The sequence below is a fragment of the Lytechinus variegatus genome, chromosome 10, assembly GCF_018143015.1.
Source record: "Lytechinus variegatus isolate NC3 chromosome 10, Lvar_3.0, whole genome shotgun sequence".
In the NCBI taxonomy this organism is placed as follows: domain Eukaryota; kingdom Metazoa; phylum Echinodermata; class Echinoidea; order Temnopleuroida; family Toxopneustidae; genus Lytechinus; species Lytechinus variegatus.
Window position 1 is genome coordinate 35,984,648 of NC_054749.1, and position 17,129 is coordinate 36,001,776.

The 17,129-nt window shown below is 34.7% G+C and overlaps 1 protein-coding gene across 5 annotated transcripts in view; it reads left to right on the forward strand.

Annotated features, from left to right (window-relative positions):
• Positions 1-206: 206 nt before the first annotated feature.
• The window catches only part of LOC121422847 (TOM1-like protein 2), a 29,389-nt gene continuing 12,466 nt past the window's right edge, over positions 207-17,129 (forward strand). For all 5 annotated transcript variants that reach the window (XM_041618062.1, XM_041618063.1, XM_041618064.1 and 2 more), the window contains exons 1-7: positions 207-396; positions 6,121-6,205; positions 10,531-10,609; positions 12,879-13,001; positions 14,230-14,439; positions 14,600-14,806; positions 15,739-15,817. In XM_041618062.1, coding sequence (XP_041473996.1) covers positions 345-396; positions 6,121-6,205; positions 10,531-10,609; positions 12,879-13,001; positions 14,230-14,439; positions 14,600-14,806; positions 15,739-15,817 — 835 coding nt within the window. In that variant the 5' untranslated portion in view covers positions 207-344. The remainder of the gene's footprint in view (positions 397-6,120; positions 6,206-10,530; positions 10,610-12,878; positions 13,002-14,229; positions 14,440-14,599; positions 14,807-15,738; positions 15,818-17,129) is intronic.

The following is a 17,129-nucleotide window of genomic DNA, read 5'->3' on the forward strand; positions in this document are numbered from 1 at the left end:
CAGGGGTGCCGAAACACAAAAAAGAGGGGAAAAAGCGGGGGGGGGGAGATGACTGAAGGGAAGGGAAGGAGAGGAGAAAGGGGGAAAATGATGAATTATAATAATGCCTCTAACAAAACGTAGCGGTGGCGCAGCTCGCAACGAACGTCTAGCTTCCTATCTATTTATGGCATATTAATCATAATCACTGCTCGCAACATAACAAAGTAGACGACAACTTCAGTTAAGTTAGCTCATTCGCCAGCTAGCTGTGGATATCACACAATTTACTTAAGTTTTAACTGTGTCTGAAGACAAGCTTTGTTGACCATTTTTTATCTTTAAATGAAGATACATACAACATCATGTCATTCATGCGATCGAACCCGTTCACCTCGCCGGTTGGTCAAAGAATAGGTAATTATAAAGTTTACTAGGCCTACTCCTTGCTTGGATTTATTGTTGACATCGGCTTTGCAGGCAGCCATAGTGCAGTGTGTGTGTGTGATGAGAATGGACGGGGGTGCTTCATCCACCCACTGCACAGTCATATTGTCACCGTCCGTGTTGATGATTGATGGGGATGGCGATGCTGCGCCTCTGTGTCTTACGGGGTGCACATTAATGAACTTTGTCTATAAAATAAAATGATGTCATAGATCCTATAGCTCCTATATATAGGCTGTAGCTGGTTAATATGTTCCAAGCACATTAACTAAGTTAAGGCCAAGTAAAAAAAAAGAGTACCGCTAAAAATACCGTGTTGATCATCCGGGTTTTTCGAGAGCAGTGCCAGTGATGAAGGCCTTAGTACTTACTGTTTGCTATTTTACTACTTAAAAAAAAACAAGGAGACATTTTGACAGTGATGAGGGAGGTCCTTAATATTTTATTTGCTATTTTTTAATCAAATGATTGTCAGGCCATGCCAGGCCCGAGTGCATGCTCAATATTTCATAATAAATGAGTAGAAACGTATATACATGTACCGGTATATATGTTGGAAGTCTATGGAAAATGTATTGTGCAACAAAAAATCATTAATAAAGCAGGTCTACTGATGTATACTGGTACTGTATTATTGTAAAACAAAATGTTCAGGTCAAGTAATTGAATTAAACATTCTACATTACATGTAATGTAAGGGTGAAAAATACTGGGGGGGGGGGGGGTCATTCAGAGAGAAAAATTGAGAGCCATTTTTATTACCATGGAGCCATGTGCAGTTTTCCAAAGCCAAACTCTTTTTCAGCTCTGTCAGGAAAGTAACCACCAGAACACGAGGACATGACATGATGGGTTGTGAGTGGAATTTAATTTCCAACTTGAACACAACGGTTATATGAGGATTCCATTCCATAAGAATAAAAACAACTCTGCAATGCAGAAAAGAAAGAAACAAGAAATCACATCAGTACCCAGTTAGTTTAGAGTATTATTACAGCATGTAAATAATAACAGCTTTACTTGCAGTCAATATATTATTTTCGCAAAAGTATTGGTTTATGTAACATCAATCAATCAATCAATAAATCAATAGATTTGGTTGCTAAAAGATATATCACTGTGTATATGTTTAATAGCAATTAGCATTGTTTGAATGACAATTGAAGAGTGTTCAATAATATAGAAAACAGTAATATTAAGTAATATATGTGAACAACTAAGTGAATGACCAATAAACCTTCCAAATGTTCCTAATAAACATTTATATCAAATAATATTTTATAAGCCAATATTTGAAAGGTATAAAAGTATAAAAATCTCAAAATATTAAAGTTATACAGTGTGTATCATAAAAAAAGTTTACACTTTGAAAAAGCCCTGGGAATTAAAAAATACACATGTTGGTGATTTATGAATACATTTTGCATAAATTAGCATAAATAATTTTCTACTGAAAATTTTCAAAATTCTGTGTAGAAGCTTGGTGTGCCTCATGAAGTTCTACCGGATGGGAGAAAAAAAATCAAAATCTGTCAACAAATAAAGAAGAAGATGCATTTTCTGTGATTTCTGAATAAATTTTGCATAAATTAGCATAAGTAATTTTCTACTGAAAATTTCAAAAATCTGTGTCGAAGTTTGGTGAACCTCATAAAGTTCTACAAGATGGAAGAAGAAAAAAAGTAAAAATCGGTCAACAATTAAAGAAGAAAAAGCATTTTATGTGAAATTTTAAAAATATTAATAAATTAGCATAAAAATTGTTCTAGTCAAAATTTCAAAATTCTGCGTACAAGATTGATGAACCTCATGAAGCTCTACCAGATGGAAGAAAAAAATCAAATTCGGTCAACAAATGAAGAAGTATAAGCATTTTATGTGAATTTTTAAAAATATGCATAAATTAATTTCGCATAAATTAGCATAAAAATTGTTCTGGTCAAAATTCTGCGTACAAGATTGGTGAACCTCATGTAGCTCTACCAGATGGAAGCAAAAAATTCAAAATCGGTCAACAAATAAAGAAGAAGCATTTTAGGGCAAGTCCAAGAATTCGCGCGCGTTACGTATGGGACATTTCAGAGGCTTCAATGACCTGAAAAATAGTGTTAATTGACTTTGATTAGTTTGAATACCCTCATGATGGTAGACATCTAGGAGAAGAAGAATAATCATGGAAAAAATGGTGGCATATGACCTCGACCTTGACCTTTTAGGGAGAAAAGATGGGCCGTTACATATGGGACGCAGAAAAAAGACAATTTTTAAAACAATTTTTACAAGTTGAGAATTCTCTGAAAGTATTTCATTTGACAACTTGTAACTCAGTGTGATAGAAGTCACAATACTCTAGTATATCTTAGGCAAGTTTCATGTCATAAGCCAAATCCCTCTAATTACAGACTCTAATTAAACAAATTAATTACATGTTACGTATGGGACAGTTACGTACGGGACATTTTGTCCCCATAGAGAATGTACACAATTTCCCCCATAATTAAAAAAAATTGAAATAATTTAAAATATGGAAATAACAAAAGAGTTTCTGTCTTTTAAAATGTTCTATTGAAATATATTTGATATGACTGAAAAGGAAATTAGCCATTTCCACATTTTTTCCTTGTTTTCATGGTTTCATGAATTTCTTATGTATTTCTATTGTTTTTTATTTTATTCATATTTTCCATTTTCACAATTTTTTCGCTTCAATTGTTTTCATTAATCAGTATTCATAACAAATCAGTCTTTAAAAACTAAAGAAAAGGTAAATAATCACTTTTTAGAGCACTCTTGAAATTTGTTTTTCTCCATTCACTTTGTACACAAATCTCCCCATTGACATTGTGTGTAAATGTCCCATACGTAACAATTTTTAAATTAACTTTTAATTAAAAAGTAAACTCTATTTTTGAAACTTTTGGGGTATAACATTTTCATACTTTATAAATTAAAACTTCCCAGAGATGCAACAATACAAGTATTGTATTATGAGAAATAACTTAAAAAAACTTCCTCAAAAGGCTCAAGATGTTACGTATGGGACATTCCGTCCTTGGACAAGACCTAATTTGCATAATTAATTAGATGACATCACTTTTTTTCCCCCAAAAGTAATAAGATGTTATGGGGTCCATTTCCCACCTATGACTAAATCTCACAAGTTTTGTTTTTATTTTCTTTGAGTTTTTATAATTGTCCCATACGTAACGCCCATTTTACCAATTATGCAAATTAGGTGCCCCAAATTAGCATAAATATGCATATTATCAAATTTTTCTTAATGAAATTTTAAAATTCAACATGTGGGCTTTCTTACCCCACCAAAAATAACTTCTTAAATTAAAGATGAAATTTTGCCTTCTAGGGTGACCTTTTCTTGGACTTGCCCTTTATATGAATTTTTAAAAATATGCATAAATTAATTTTGCATAAATTAGCATAAAAATTGTTCTGGTCAAAATTTCAAAATTCTGTGTAGAAGTTTGGTGTACCTCATGAAGTTCTACCAGATGAAAGCAAAAATATCAAAATCGGTCAACAAATTAAGAAGAAGTAGCCTTTTTTGTGAATTTTGAAAAATGCGCATAAATTAGCATATTTAATGAATTTCAAAATTCTGTGTAGAAGTTTTGAATGCCCCACCTAGTGCTATCATAAAGCAAATAGAATTGAAATCGGACTTGAAATGGCGAAGTACATTTGTAGTAGCATTTTGAAATTGTGGACAGACGACGGACGCCACGCCACGGCATAAGCTCATCTTGCCTTTCGGGCCGGATGAGCAAATAAAAAAATGTGTATATGCCCATGAAGAGAATTTCAATAAATTCTGTTTATATCTTAATCCTGTTTTGCAACTTTGATATGTTTTACTAGGTTTCTGTGTATTTTTATCTGAAATTATCATAAAAGTAATTAATCATCAAGTCAATGCTGTTATTATTTGACAATCATTTCAATTTATTACGAAGTTATAGTGCTGCAGGTGTTATTTCAATTTCAGTTTTGTTTGCTTTATATAATAGCTCGAGGTGGTGATACAAGATTTAAACATAGAATTTTGAAACTCATTGAATCTGCTATTTATTCATATATTTTAAAAACTCACAAAACTTGCTTACTTATTTGTTGTTCCATCTGAGAGCAACATTACATTCACCAAGGTTCTACACAGAGTTAAGAAACTTTGACTAGATAATAATTAATACTTACCGTAATTCATATGAAAATTATTCATAGATCACAAAAAATCTTCTTCTATGTCTTTTCTTCATTAATTTCAATTACATGTATATATCCTCATTTTATGTCACCAATATAATTCACTACAGTACAGTGTCAACTGGGCTGAAATTACAATTGCGTTAAATTGTGTTGCGAGATGCCGGATGAGCTCCACATCATTGATTTGCTAGTTCAGGATTCTGAAAATGTTGTTTTATGTTTTTATTAGAATTATATGTTTGGAGAACTCCCCCTACATGTACAGTTTTGCTTATGATGTGTTTCATCAGTGGTACTTGTTTGTTTGTTGTAGGTTGATGTTGTTATTATTTTCTCTCATTGTTCTTTGATATCAAACTAGTAAAGTGTAAATCACATTACAGGAAAAAATAATAACTAAGAAAAAAAGGGGCTAAAAATATGAGGAATGAAGAATATTTAGTTCAGTATGTACATGTATATGATGTCAATTACTAGTATAACTGATTGCCAAACAAAAATAAATTAAAAATTGATTAAAATTAAAGCCTGAATTTGATCATCAGCTATTTTGGCTATTTACATGTAGGCCTAATTTTGACCAAAATCACTGTTCTTAACAAAATTCAGACATCAAAAGCCTGTATTCACTATTCACACAGGTATTAATGAAAATGATTCAGAAATATGTGAAATCTGAAAAATGATTGCCTTCATAAAGAGAAATGCCAGTAGTTGCAGTAAACACTGATTTCATGAGAAAGTCTGTAAAACCAGGCTTAATTGTCAGAATATAATCGAGGATCTAGATCTGGTATAGTTTAATACATAAACTGAACTTTGTGAAATCTTGAAATCTACGCTGAAAAATGTTCACACTGAAGATCACCAACACAGATAGGCACACGTGGGACAGTGTATTAATATTGCTGGAATAAAGACCCAACGGAAGTGAACAAATCCACGCTTATTTTGCTTATTTCTCAGCAATTACACAATTTCTTCCAGAATCCTTTAGCACATGTTTTTTATTCATACAAACAGACACTTGGTCATTATATTAGATTTTGTCAAAAGTCATTTTGAGATCGTTACCAAAACTGGGGTTTATCTTTTAATTGTGAAATTGCTGTTTCTAATCTTGTGTGTGCCATGGGGGTAAAACAGCCATCCTTGCTAGGAAATATGTGTACAGTAGTACTGTAGATATCAAGTGGCCATTAAACTTTACATTTCCATATCTAATAAAGAGGAAGTTATATGCCACACGGTTAAAAAAATGATTAGTGTGATCTAAGTGCACAGTTTATCTAACAAAAGTCTTTTCAAGTATTCCTATAAATCTTGCCAGGGAAATGTGACATTTGAAGATTGATGAAAAATTAACTTGTGCCAGTATGATACAATATGCAGTACATGTATTATATTGACTATTGAGTGATGAAATTCGTAAGTCTGAATTATCATTTTATTTTGTGTTGATTTGTGTAGAGAGGGCGACCAATGAAAGCCAGGCATCAGAAGACTGGGGGCTTATCATGGAGATAACTGATATCATCAATGAAACAGAAGAAGGGTAAGTAAACTATTTAACAAATAAAATTCCCCCTCCCCACCGTTTGTCCGTGACTGCCTGTTAACATGATAAAAAGCATTCAAAATCAAATGTTTTAAACATTTAAAAGAAATATAAAGACTTGGACATGATATGAAAATTAATTGACAATTGGTAATGATTATATCGGCATATGTTTTTTTGTTTTCATTTTATATATCTGGCTAATATCAAATATTAAATGTAATCTTATTCAGCCCTATGTATTTGACGTTTCCTGCAAAATGTTACACGTGTCCATTATAATGTTTGAAGAAATCAAATGGAACTGAATTTTTGTGCATATAAAAACAGATTTATACAGCTGTACATGTAGATGTAAACAAAAAAAAGGGAAGGGGGGGTCATAATTTCATGATGTGAAATTCTATCATGAATTACTTTGTTCAGTTCACATAGAGAAAAAATGAAATATATGTGTAGAAGTGGCGTGAATGTTTTTTGGGCCATGGTTTTATTGGTCGTGTAACATCAAAGATGTTACAGGCTGATTCCACAAGAAAAAATAGTCGATTGAGTATTAAATCAAACAGCAGCCATAGCAGAGAGGTAAATGAATTTATGGCATAAATTTGTATTTTTCTGCATAATATTCTCTTGGACTCGAGGGAAATACCACATATTTCCTATGATTATGATTATGTCCTATGTGTCTTGATGAGGACATTTTTGGTCTTCAAAGGGAAATTTATTTGGTATCTCCCAAAATTAAGAGCAATCAATATTACATGCATTCAGTGTACAGCTATGGCCATGAATTATTTGAAGCAATATGCCTATTTGACTGTTTGCCTATCTGTACAGTATACTTCTGATTAAAGTTATTATGTAATCCTGGATATGTGACATAAATTATTAACCATGCATAATCTGCACTTAGGTGTGATACATGTACAGGTAATACCCCTTTCATAAACCCAATTATGCGGCTAATAGCAGCATAATTTGGTCGTAAAATCGGAGGAGGACCAGAGTTATCCGCATTATTTTGATGCTGCTATTATCCGCATAATAGCAGCATCGGGACCAGATTTTGACTTTACATGTATGAACGCATTTCGAAAGTAATGCGGATAATTGCCATGGAGTGGTCACAAGGTCACCCTTTTCCAACGCAACCGCATCGGAGGGGGTGTGTGCGGTTACCATGACGATGTCGATTATCCTCCTTTTTCAGGACGGGCGCTCGTAAAAATAATGCGGATTATTTTCGGAGTTTATGAACGCAATTTTTATTGAATTATCCGCATTACTCTTAGGCGGCTAATTGGAGGATAGGTTTATGAAAGGGGTATCATGTAAGTTAGAAATATTGATGGAGTATTAATATTGGTAACTGATGTTTCATCATGGTAACTTACGATACATTTATTTAAACTTTTGTAGCAATTCTGCCTGGTAACTAATGTCAAATGGTCCCCTATACATTAACGTTGTATCATCTTTTGGTGTGGAAGGGAGTATCAGTGTGGAATGCTTATAGGACAAGTCCACCCCAGCAAAAACTTGATTTGAATAAAAAGAGAAAAATTCAACAAGCATAACACTGAAAATTTCATCAAAATTGGATGTAAAATAAGAAAGTTATGACATTTTAAAGTTTCGCTTCATTTTACAAAACAGTTATATGCACATCTCGGTCGGTATGCAAATGAGGGAACTGATGACATCACTCACTCACTATTTCTTTTTGTATTTTATTATATGATTTATGAAATAGTTTGATTTTCTCGTCATTGTCATGTGAAATGAAGTTTCATTCCTCTCCGAACACGTGGAATTCCATTATTTTAACATTTTGTGCTTCAGGCAAGGAGGTCCTAATCATCAAATTCATAAAAATTGAAATATTGTATAATTCAAACAAAAAACAAAAGAAATAGTGAGTGAGTGACATCATCGACTCACTCATTTGGATGTAACTGGCTCGTTCATATACATGTAACTATTTTGTTAAAAATAAGCAAAACTTTAAAATGTCCTAACTTTCTTATTTTACATCCGATTTTGATGAAATTTTCAGCATTGTGCTTGCCTGATTTTTCTCTATTTATTCAAATCAACATTTTTCTGAGGTGGACTTGACCTTTAATGAGGTAATCTGACTTCTTTTCTGAGAATTGAAAAAAAAAATGTTTTTGGTAACTGATGTTCTATCAGATACTTCATCAATATTTTTATCAGATATACTGGTGTTTACTTCTATAGGATTTGATTTTAAAGGACAAGTCCACCCCAACAAAAAGTTGATTTGAATAAAAAGAGAAAAATTCAACAAGCATAACACTGAAAATTTCATCAAAATCGGATGTAAAATAAGAAAGTTATGACATTTCAAAATTTCGCTTCATTTCACAAAAACAGTCATATGAACAAGCCAGTTACATGTACATCCAAATGAGAGTGTCGATGAAGTCATTCACTCACTATTTCTTTTGTTTTTTATTGTTTGAAATATGAAATATTTTGATTTTCTTGTCATTGTCATGTGAAATGAAGTTTCATTCCTCCCTGAACACGTGGAATTCCATTATTTTAACATTATGTGCTTCAGGCAAGGAGGTCCTAATCGTCAAATTCGTAAAAATTGAAATATTGTATAATTCAAACAATAAAAAACAAAAGAAATAGTGAGTGAGTGACATCATCAACTCTCTCATTGGGATGTAACTGGCTCGTTCATATAACTATTTCGTTAAAAATAAGCGAAACTTTGAAATGTTATAACTTTCTTATTTTACATCCGATTTTGATGAAATCTTCAGCATTGTGCTTGTCTGATTTTTCTCTATTGATTAAAATCAACATTTTTCTGACGTGGACTTGACCTTTAAAGTGTTATAAGCTGAATCACAGGAGAAAAAAGCATGAGCGAACCTGTGCTTTAAAAATCTGTCAAAACCAAATATGTGTCCCTATACCATTTTCAACACTGTTATTTTGTATGGATCCATACTTCAGTGGCCATTTTCTGGAAATCCTATTTTGCTTCTGATTTTGATGAAATTTTTTACATTATGCTTCTACATGTAGATGATATGTACATGTATTTTAATTGATTAATCATCCTTTTGTCAGGATGGATTTGGATAAAAATGAGTGCACAGTCGCACACTACAGACCTGCCAACCAGTACGTTTTTGACGTATTTTGTATGTTTTTGCAACCAAATATGGCAGTACATTTTCCCTTTAAAAGATATGTTTTTGTGAAAAAAATCGTAATTTATTGAGAAAAGTCATCTCTATATGTCTCTATTTCATAAAACTTACACAAATAGCCTATGGTTATTAGATCAATGTACGTGTAATTGCAGGTAACTTTTTTTTCCAATCATTTTTTTTAAACCAGGGTGAGATATATACTCCTGAATGTTTAAATGTTTTTTTTCCATCTGCAAGAGTAGTGTGCATTTTAGCTTGCATGAAGCTTGAATGTTGCAAAGAGCGAGTGCGTCACACATTAATATGAAATACACTTTTTGGGGAAAAATACACTTTTTTATCACAGAATACAATTTTTCATTCCCAGAGGTTGGCAGGTCTGACACTATTCCCTCTGTCTTTATCCAAATATTTTCAGGAGCCAAGGTTCATGTGATCTATTGTCCATTGTATTTTTTGTCTCCTTGAATGAGGAGAGTCAAGAAAGAGTACTCGTACAGCTTTTTCACATAAAACAATTGTTGTCACAGGTCCATTATTTTGGAATGATCTACTAACCGACTTTAAAGATTGCAGTTCTATGTATACTTTTAAAAGTAAATTGAAAATTTTTATCTTAAACAAATATCTAAATGACAATTCATCTGCTCCCTAGTCTTCCTCTTAATTATCTATTGTCAGTCCACCTCCGTTTGCTTTGTTTTTTTTTCTTTTTATCTCCTTCTTTTTCTCGGGTTTTTAGGAAATATTTTTTTCTCTCTAGAGCTTTCTCTTTCTTTTCTTGTAACATTGATATTAAACAAGTAGACTGTTACTTATTATTTTATTGATATGGACACTATAAACTACAAGCTCTTCATATCCTAATCTTATTGTCTCCAATCCGAACGTTCAATTATATAACATAATGGTGATGCATTGTATTATAATTAATGATTTACTGTCTTTCGATTGACGTTACATAGTAAAAATGAACCAAACTGAACTGAACTGAAAGAGCTTCAATAAAAATCAGTATGCTTTGCCATTAGGAGGAGACTTGAGCAGAGAATAGACAACAGAGAATTGTCAGAAAAAAAGTGATGAAAATCAAGCTACATGTAGTATTCTTGTTTCTTACAGTGCCAAAGATGCTGTTAAAGCCCTGAAGAAGAGATTATTTGGGAATAAAAAGTGGAAGGAAGTTATTTTCAGTTTGACGGTAAGTCAACTCTAACATTACTCTTTTCATTTTTATAGTTATTCAAGGAAAACTGATGTTTTGATAGACCAGTGAGAATATTGATACATTGATATATTGATACATATTGATACATATTCCTCAATTTTGACTTTGATCTTGTTTCTTTAGATTTTTTAAGCTTGCACTATTTGCAATACAAGGTTGTGAATCAGCAAATTAATCCCCAAATTATTCAGTTGTGTTGATCTGAAATGATGTGAAATAACACTTTGAGTCAAGAACATACATGTGTGAGTCATATTTTCCACCTCCAGCTGTTAGAGATCGCATGTTGATTATAATCTCAGAAGTCATTCAGGGATATTTTATTCTGATGTGTTCAGATTTGAGTGTGAACTCAAAATAGAGCTATTCAGTTAGGGGAAATATTTTTCATGGAAAGAGCTTGGATTCCTATTTTCCTGGAATGTGATATAATTTTTGCAAAATACATGTACAATTTCCTTCAAATGCAATGTGCTTTTATAGGCAAAAGAAAAATTGGAGGGGGATAAATTTTATGTATATTTTTGAATAATTGAAAATTTGTGATGAAGCAAAAATTCTGATATTTTCATTGCAAGTAGTGCATGAACCTGTCCATAAAGACCATCTGTTCATAAAGACATGTTACCTTGTCTCCTTTTAAAGGCGCTGTCACACCTTGGCGTTTTAGACAGCGTATACCCGACGTATCCAAATTTCTCTAAATCGTCGGCATACGCTGAACTTTGATTTTTTTTACTTAGCGTATTCATAACGAGTTGGACGTATACATAACGTATTAGTAACTTATATCGAACGCTTCGTTAACTTACAAGTAACGTATTCCAACGAATGCTTAGCGTATTGCTGGCGTACACAACTTATGCCCTACGATAGCCTAACTTTACGCATAGCGCGCGGCAGCGTATCGCTGACGAACACGTGTCGTAGCCTATAAAAAGGCTGCCGCTCGACTATTTAAATCATAACCGCACGATACATCACCGTATCAACACCACCGCCATGCCGAAGAAAACTCCTGTGAACCCCACCTTTATATACCAATTCCTATAAACGTTGTCAATATGCCATTATACGGTAGCTGTAAGTTATAAACACGTTCAGTAAGTTTTGTGGTCGTCCGAGCACGTCTTCATACGTATCCATACGTTGGAGTTAAGTTACACATACGTTCAAAGCACGTTACTCATAGGTTAGAAGTAAGTTTTAGGGTACGCTGGACATTATCTCGACGTACATCGACTTATGAGTAACTTACGAGTAACGTGTGTCAACGTGTATCAACGATCGCGTAACTTGCCTACAACTTATGACCCGCGTATGCGGGACGTATGAGCCATACGCTGGCATACGTCGAAAAAATTTGTGCTTGCACAACATTTTTCGACGACCTTGCCGTATGACGACGTATACCAGCGTGTTTTAGCGTACTCTTAACGTATGCAAAACTTACCCGTAACGTATTCGACGTACGCCAGCGTATTCGCCAAATTCCTCATACGTCGGGCATACGCTGTCTAAAACGCCAAGGTGTGACAGCGCCTTAATAGATGGTCTTTATATGTAGGTTCACTGTATTCAATTTCAGATTTAATTGAATACAGTACTATTAAATACTGTACGGTATTACAGAAACCTGTACATAAAGACCCTTCTTGTATCCTGTAGCAAGGAAATAATTACATGGGTGCTCGGGGTGATTTTGGCCTTGAAATGCCCAAAAGAGCCCTGGAAACTAAAAAAAAGGAGCCAGCTGTCATGGAAAATCCCCATTCATTGTAATGTTAAAGCTTATCCAATGTATCCAGGTAGTACGTAGTAGCGTACCTAGGATTTTCCACAGGGGGGAGGGGGCAAAATCGTCCGCCAAAAAATTTGACAACCAAAAAAAAAAAGGTCTTCAACCACAAATAAAGGATTTCGTACCAGGAAAAAAATTGACAAGAAAAAAAAAAGGTCTTCAACTTTAAAGGAGGGGTCACTGGCTCGTCAGCGATCAGTTGTAACTTGCCGGAGGGGGGGGGGGGCAGGGATACGTCCTTTGCAAGGGTAGTCAAATGGGTTGTAACTCGTCGTGGTAGTGGTAGCAGATGGTGAAAAGTAGCCCCCGAAAATAAAACAAATAATGTTTTGCCTGTCTTGTAGGTAATCTTGATATAGTGTACAGCTTTCACTGAACAAGAGCTTTATCAAAAGATGTATCAAGTATAAATATTAACAGCTTGTTATTTTTTTTACATAGATTCTTGAGACCTGTGTGAAGAATTGTCAGCATCGATTTCATGTCCTGATCTGCAAGCAAGAATTTTGCAAGGAATTGGTGAAAGTTATTCAGCCCAACTTGAATCCACCAACCATTGTACAAGTAAGGGTCCTAGGTTTTATTTGGTTGTTGTTTGAAGGTTTGCATGGTGGCATGTACAATCGCTGATGTGGTTTACGGTACACCATGTGGAGTGTTAGAGAAACAGTGGATAGAAGAAGAAGAGATGGATAGGCGAGAAAGTGGAGATTTGAGAGTAGAGTATTCTTTCTTGAAAGTATTCCTGAAAAGGACTGTAAACCAGAAGAGATTGATGAGTTGAGAACGACTTGAGTAGTAGAGCTGATGAGGAGATGCTGGCTTGATTCGGCGAGAAGAGATAATGAGTAGAAGCAGTAGAGAGACTCGACGTTTTGGGCAGGTTGACTGTCCGTCTTCAGGAGTGAGTGTTTGCTCGGGGTGCGGCGGTACTTGTGGAGTGTGTGCGGACTTGGGGGAAGGTTTTATTTCATAGAAGAAACAGATGAGAGTGGTGTGTAATAGTTTTGATTTCCATAAAGAGGTTAGGTTTAGAGTTAATACAGGGTCAGATGTTACATACACTGTAATATATCTAATGTATATTCAATAATTTTAGGTTGGAATTCAGCTAATCTTTTCGAAGAGCAAACTCATTTTGTTACTTAGTGGCAATAATGGCTTCATGGTCCATTCTACAGTGTTTTCATTTGGCTCTATCAATATTTTTCTAATAATTTTCATTCAATAATGTAACCTTTAAGTATTTGTTTGTAACCATTTTGTTCTGAACCTTATCTTTCTGAGGATTATATAGTGTAGAAATTGCTCTTAGAAATGCTCAGCTGTGTATGGTAATTACCAAATGACACATGATTAATTCTGCATATTAATTAATTTAATTACTTTTAATGTTTTCAAATAATGTGTATTAGCACTTTATTGTTAGCATGACTTTTAGTCTGACTTTACGCTACAGTAGCACCAAGAAAATCAAGTTCCAACTGAACGATGGTCTAGGGGGTGTTTCACAAAGATTTAGGTATGACTGGGAGTCACACTAAATGCCAACATGTGATGTGTAACACGCATCATATTGATTAATATGCAGAAATGCATGTCCTCTTGGCATGATCTGACCAATGCTGTCTTGCCTTCTATATTGCACTCAACTAGGCATTTAAGTTCAACTCTATGTCATACATGACATCTTTGTGAAACACCCCCCTTGAGTCAGTTTCACTTTATGTGCCTGTGGAATAACTCTTGAGACACACCCCTTTGATATACTTGTTTGTGATTTATATTTCAGGAGAAGATCCTAAGTTTAATTCAGTCATGGGCCGATGCCTTCAAGAATGACCCAACCTTGCATGGTGTTGTCAAGGTGTATGAAGAACTGAAGAGCAAGTCAATTGAATTCCCAGCAACAGACCTTGATGCACTCTCCCCTATCAGGACACCACAGAGAGTAACACCAGAGATAGACCCTGCTATGAACAGACCAGCTCCTACTAGACAGGTACAATCTATTCTTGACCTTTAATAGAAACAAGGTTTTCAAAGACATTCTGTTCAATCTTGATTTGCATTTAATATTTTTTTAGGGGGGGTGGTCATGAATGCTTCCTACCCGAACATCAGTTTAGATCTTTTACACTTTACATCAATTTGAATTTCAGCCAACACAGCCTGTTCCTGGACCTGTACCTGTCCAAGCACCCCCTGTGCAGCAGCAGCAGCAGGGACCTGCAACCTTTACACCAGACCACATGACTAAGCTAAGGAGAGAATTAGACCTGGTCCTTGGTAATGTCAGGGTCATGTCTGAGATGTTGACTGAAATGCAACCAGGACAAGAGAATCCAGATGATCTACAATTACTCCAGGTGGGTGTCTCATAAAGCTGTTCATAAGATACAAATGACTTTATACACGACCGGTGATCCTTTCTTCTTGTGCTTTGTGATATCCCTATGTAATTGAGTTATGATCTAAGAACATGTTCCAGTCGTGCGTAAAGTTGTTTTGTAACTTTACGAACATCTTTATGAAGCATCCACCAGGTCTGTATGAACAAGATTACAGGGGGGGGGGGGTAATCTCACTTGGTGTAAAAGCAGTTTGTTTACTTCTCATCGCCATCCATACATCTCAATAATGAAGCACTGGCTAGTATCTTACCCTGGTGGGAAAGGGTTATTTTCATCTGCACCCCCCTTCCTAATTACAGGGGAGTGTTTCATGACTTGTCAGATAAAACGTCCAACGAGTCCTGTTTTTATCCTACAGTTACCATAGTAACAAGAATACTCAGCCAATTAAAATCAAGGAAAGCTGTCAGATCTGACCACTTGTTGGACAGAGAAGTGGATGAAACGCTCCCCAGATGGGAAATGTCTGATTGACACAAGAGTTTACTTAGAAATTAAGACACCTGTGAATGATGCCACTTTGTTGTGTCATTTTGCCAGCAAAATTGTCATTAATTTTGTTATATTACATTGTGCAAATCAGATTCATGGATTTCTTCATTTTTGTTTGTTATTGCATCCCTCAATTGGGTGTTTTGATGCCAAATCTTTTGCAAAACATTGTTGTAAAGCAATTCCAACTTCACCATTAATGAAAAAAAAAATGAATTTGTTGTTTTAATCAATTATATTTCATTGATTTTATGTACCCCCTTGTCTGTGCCTGAGATTAGCTACATTCTTTAACTTGCTTTAAAGCATATCTTGAATTGTTTATATTTATATATAACTTATTTTCCTGTCAGGTTTTCAGTCTAACTCTTTAGATTCATTCATCTTTTGTATAGGAACTGAACCAGACTTGTCGTACAATGCAAAAGAGGGTCGTTGAACTCTTATCCGAGGTCACTCATGAAGAAGTCACAGGTAGGTCATTAAAGGGCAAGTTCACCCTGACAATAACTTGCTTTTGATAGAAGCAGAAAAATTATGATTATTCTCCAGGACTGCATGCTTGAATGATCTCACTCATTGAAAGTCAATGTCTTGTTCTAAAAAATGAATCTGCAGTTTTTGTCTCACCTGCGAAGCAAAGTGAGACTATAGGCGCCGCTTTTCCGATGGCGGCGGCGTCAACATCAAATCTTAACCTGAGGTTAAGTTTTTGAAATGATGTCATAACTTAGAAAGTATATGGACCTAGTTCATAAAACTTGGCCATAAGGTTAATCAAGTATTACTGAAAATCCTATTAGAGTTTCATGTCACATGACCAAGGTCAAAGGTCATTTAGGGTCAATGAACTTAGACCATGTTGGAGGAATCAACATCGAAATCTTAACCTGAGGTTAAGTTTTTGAAATGTCATCATAACTTAGAAAATATATGGACCTAGTTCATGAAACTTGGACATAAGGTTAATCAAGTATCACTGAACATTCTGCATGAGTTTCACGTCACATGACCAAGGTCAAAGGTCATTTAGGGTCAATGAACTTTGGCCGAATTGGGGATATCTGTTGAATTCCCATCATAACTTTGAAAGTTTATGGATCTGATTAATGAAACTTGGACATAATAGTAATCAAGCATCACTGAACATTTTGTGCAAGTTTCAGGTCTCATGATTAAGGTCAAAGGTCATTTAGGGTCAATGAACTTTGGCCGAATCGGGGTATCTGTTGAATTACCATCATAACTTTGAAAGTTTATTCGTCTAGTTCATTGAACTTGGACATTAGAGTAATCAAGTATCACTGAACATCCTGTGCTCATTTCAGGTCACATGACCAAGGTCAAAGGTCAATGAACTTTGGCTGAATTGGGTGTATCTGTTGAATTACCATCATAACTTTGAATGTTTATGGATCTGATTCATGAAACTTGTACATAAGAGTAATCAAGTATCACTGAACATCCTGTGTGAGTTTCAGGTCACATGATCAAGGTCAAAGGTCATGTAAGGTCAATGAACTTTGGCCATGTTGGGTTTTTTTGTTGAATAACCATCATATCTCTAAGTTTATTGGTCTAGTTCATAAAAAGTGGTCTAGTTCATTAAACTTGGACATAAGAGTAACCATGTATCACTGAACATCTTGTGCGAGTTAGAGTAGTATTCATAGTCAGCACTGCTGCTATATTGAACCGCGTGATGCAGGTGAGACGGCCAGAGGCATTCCACTTGTTCAAGTGTTTACATTCTCTAAACCAAGACAAGTTTTATCTAACTTTGATA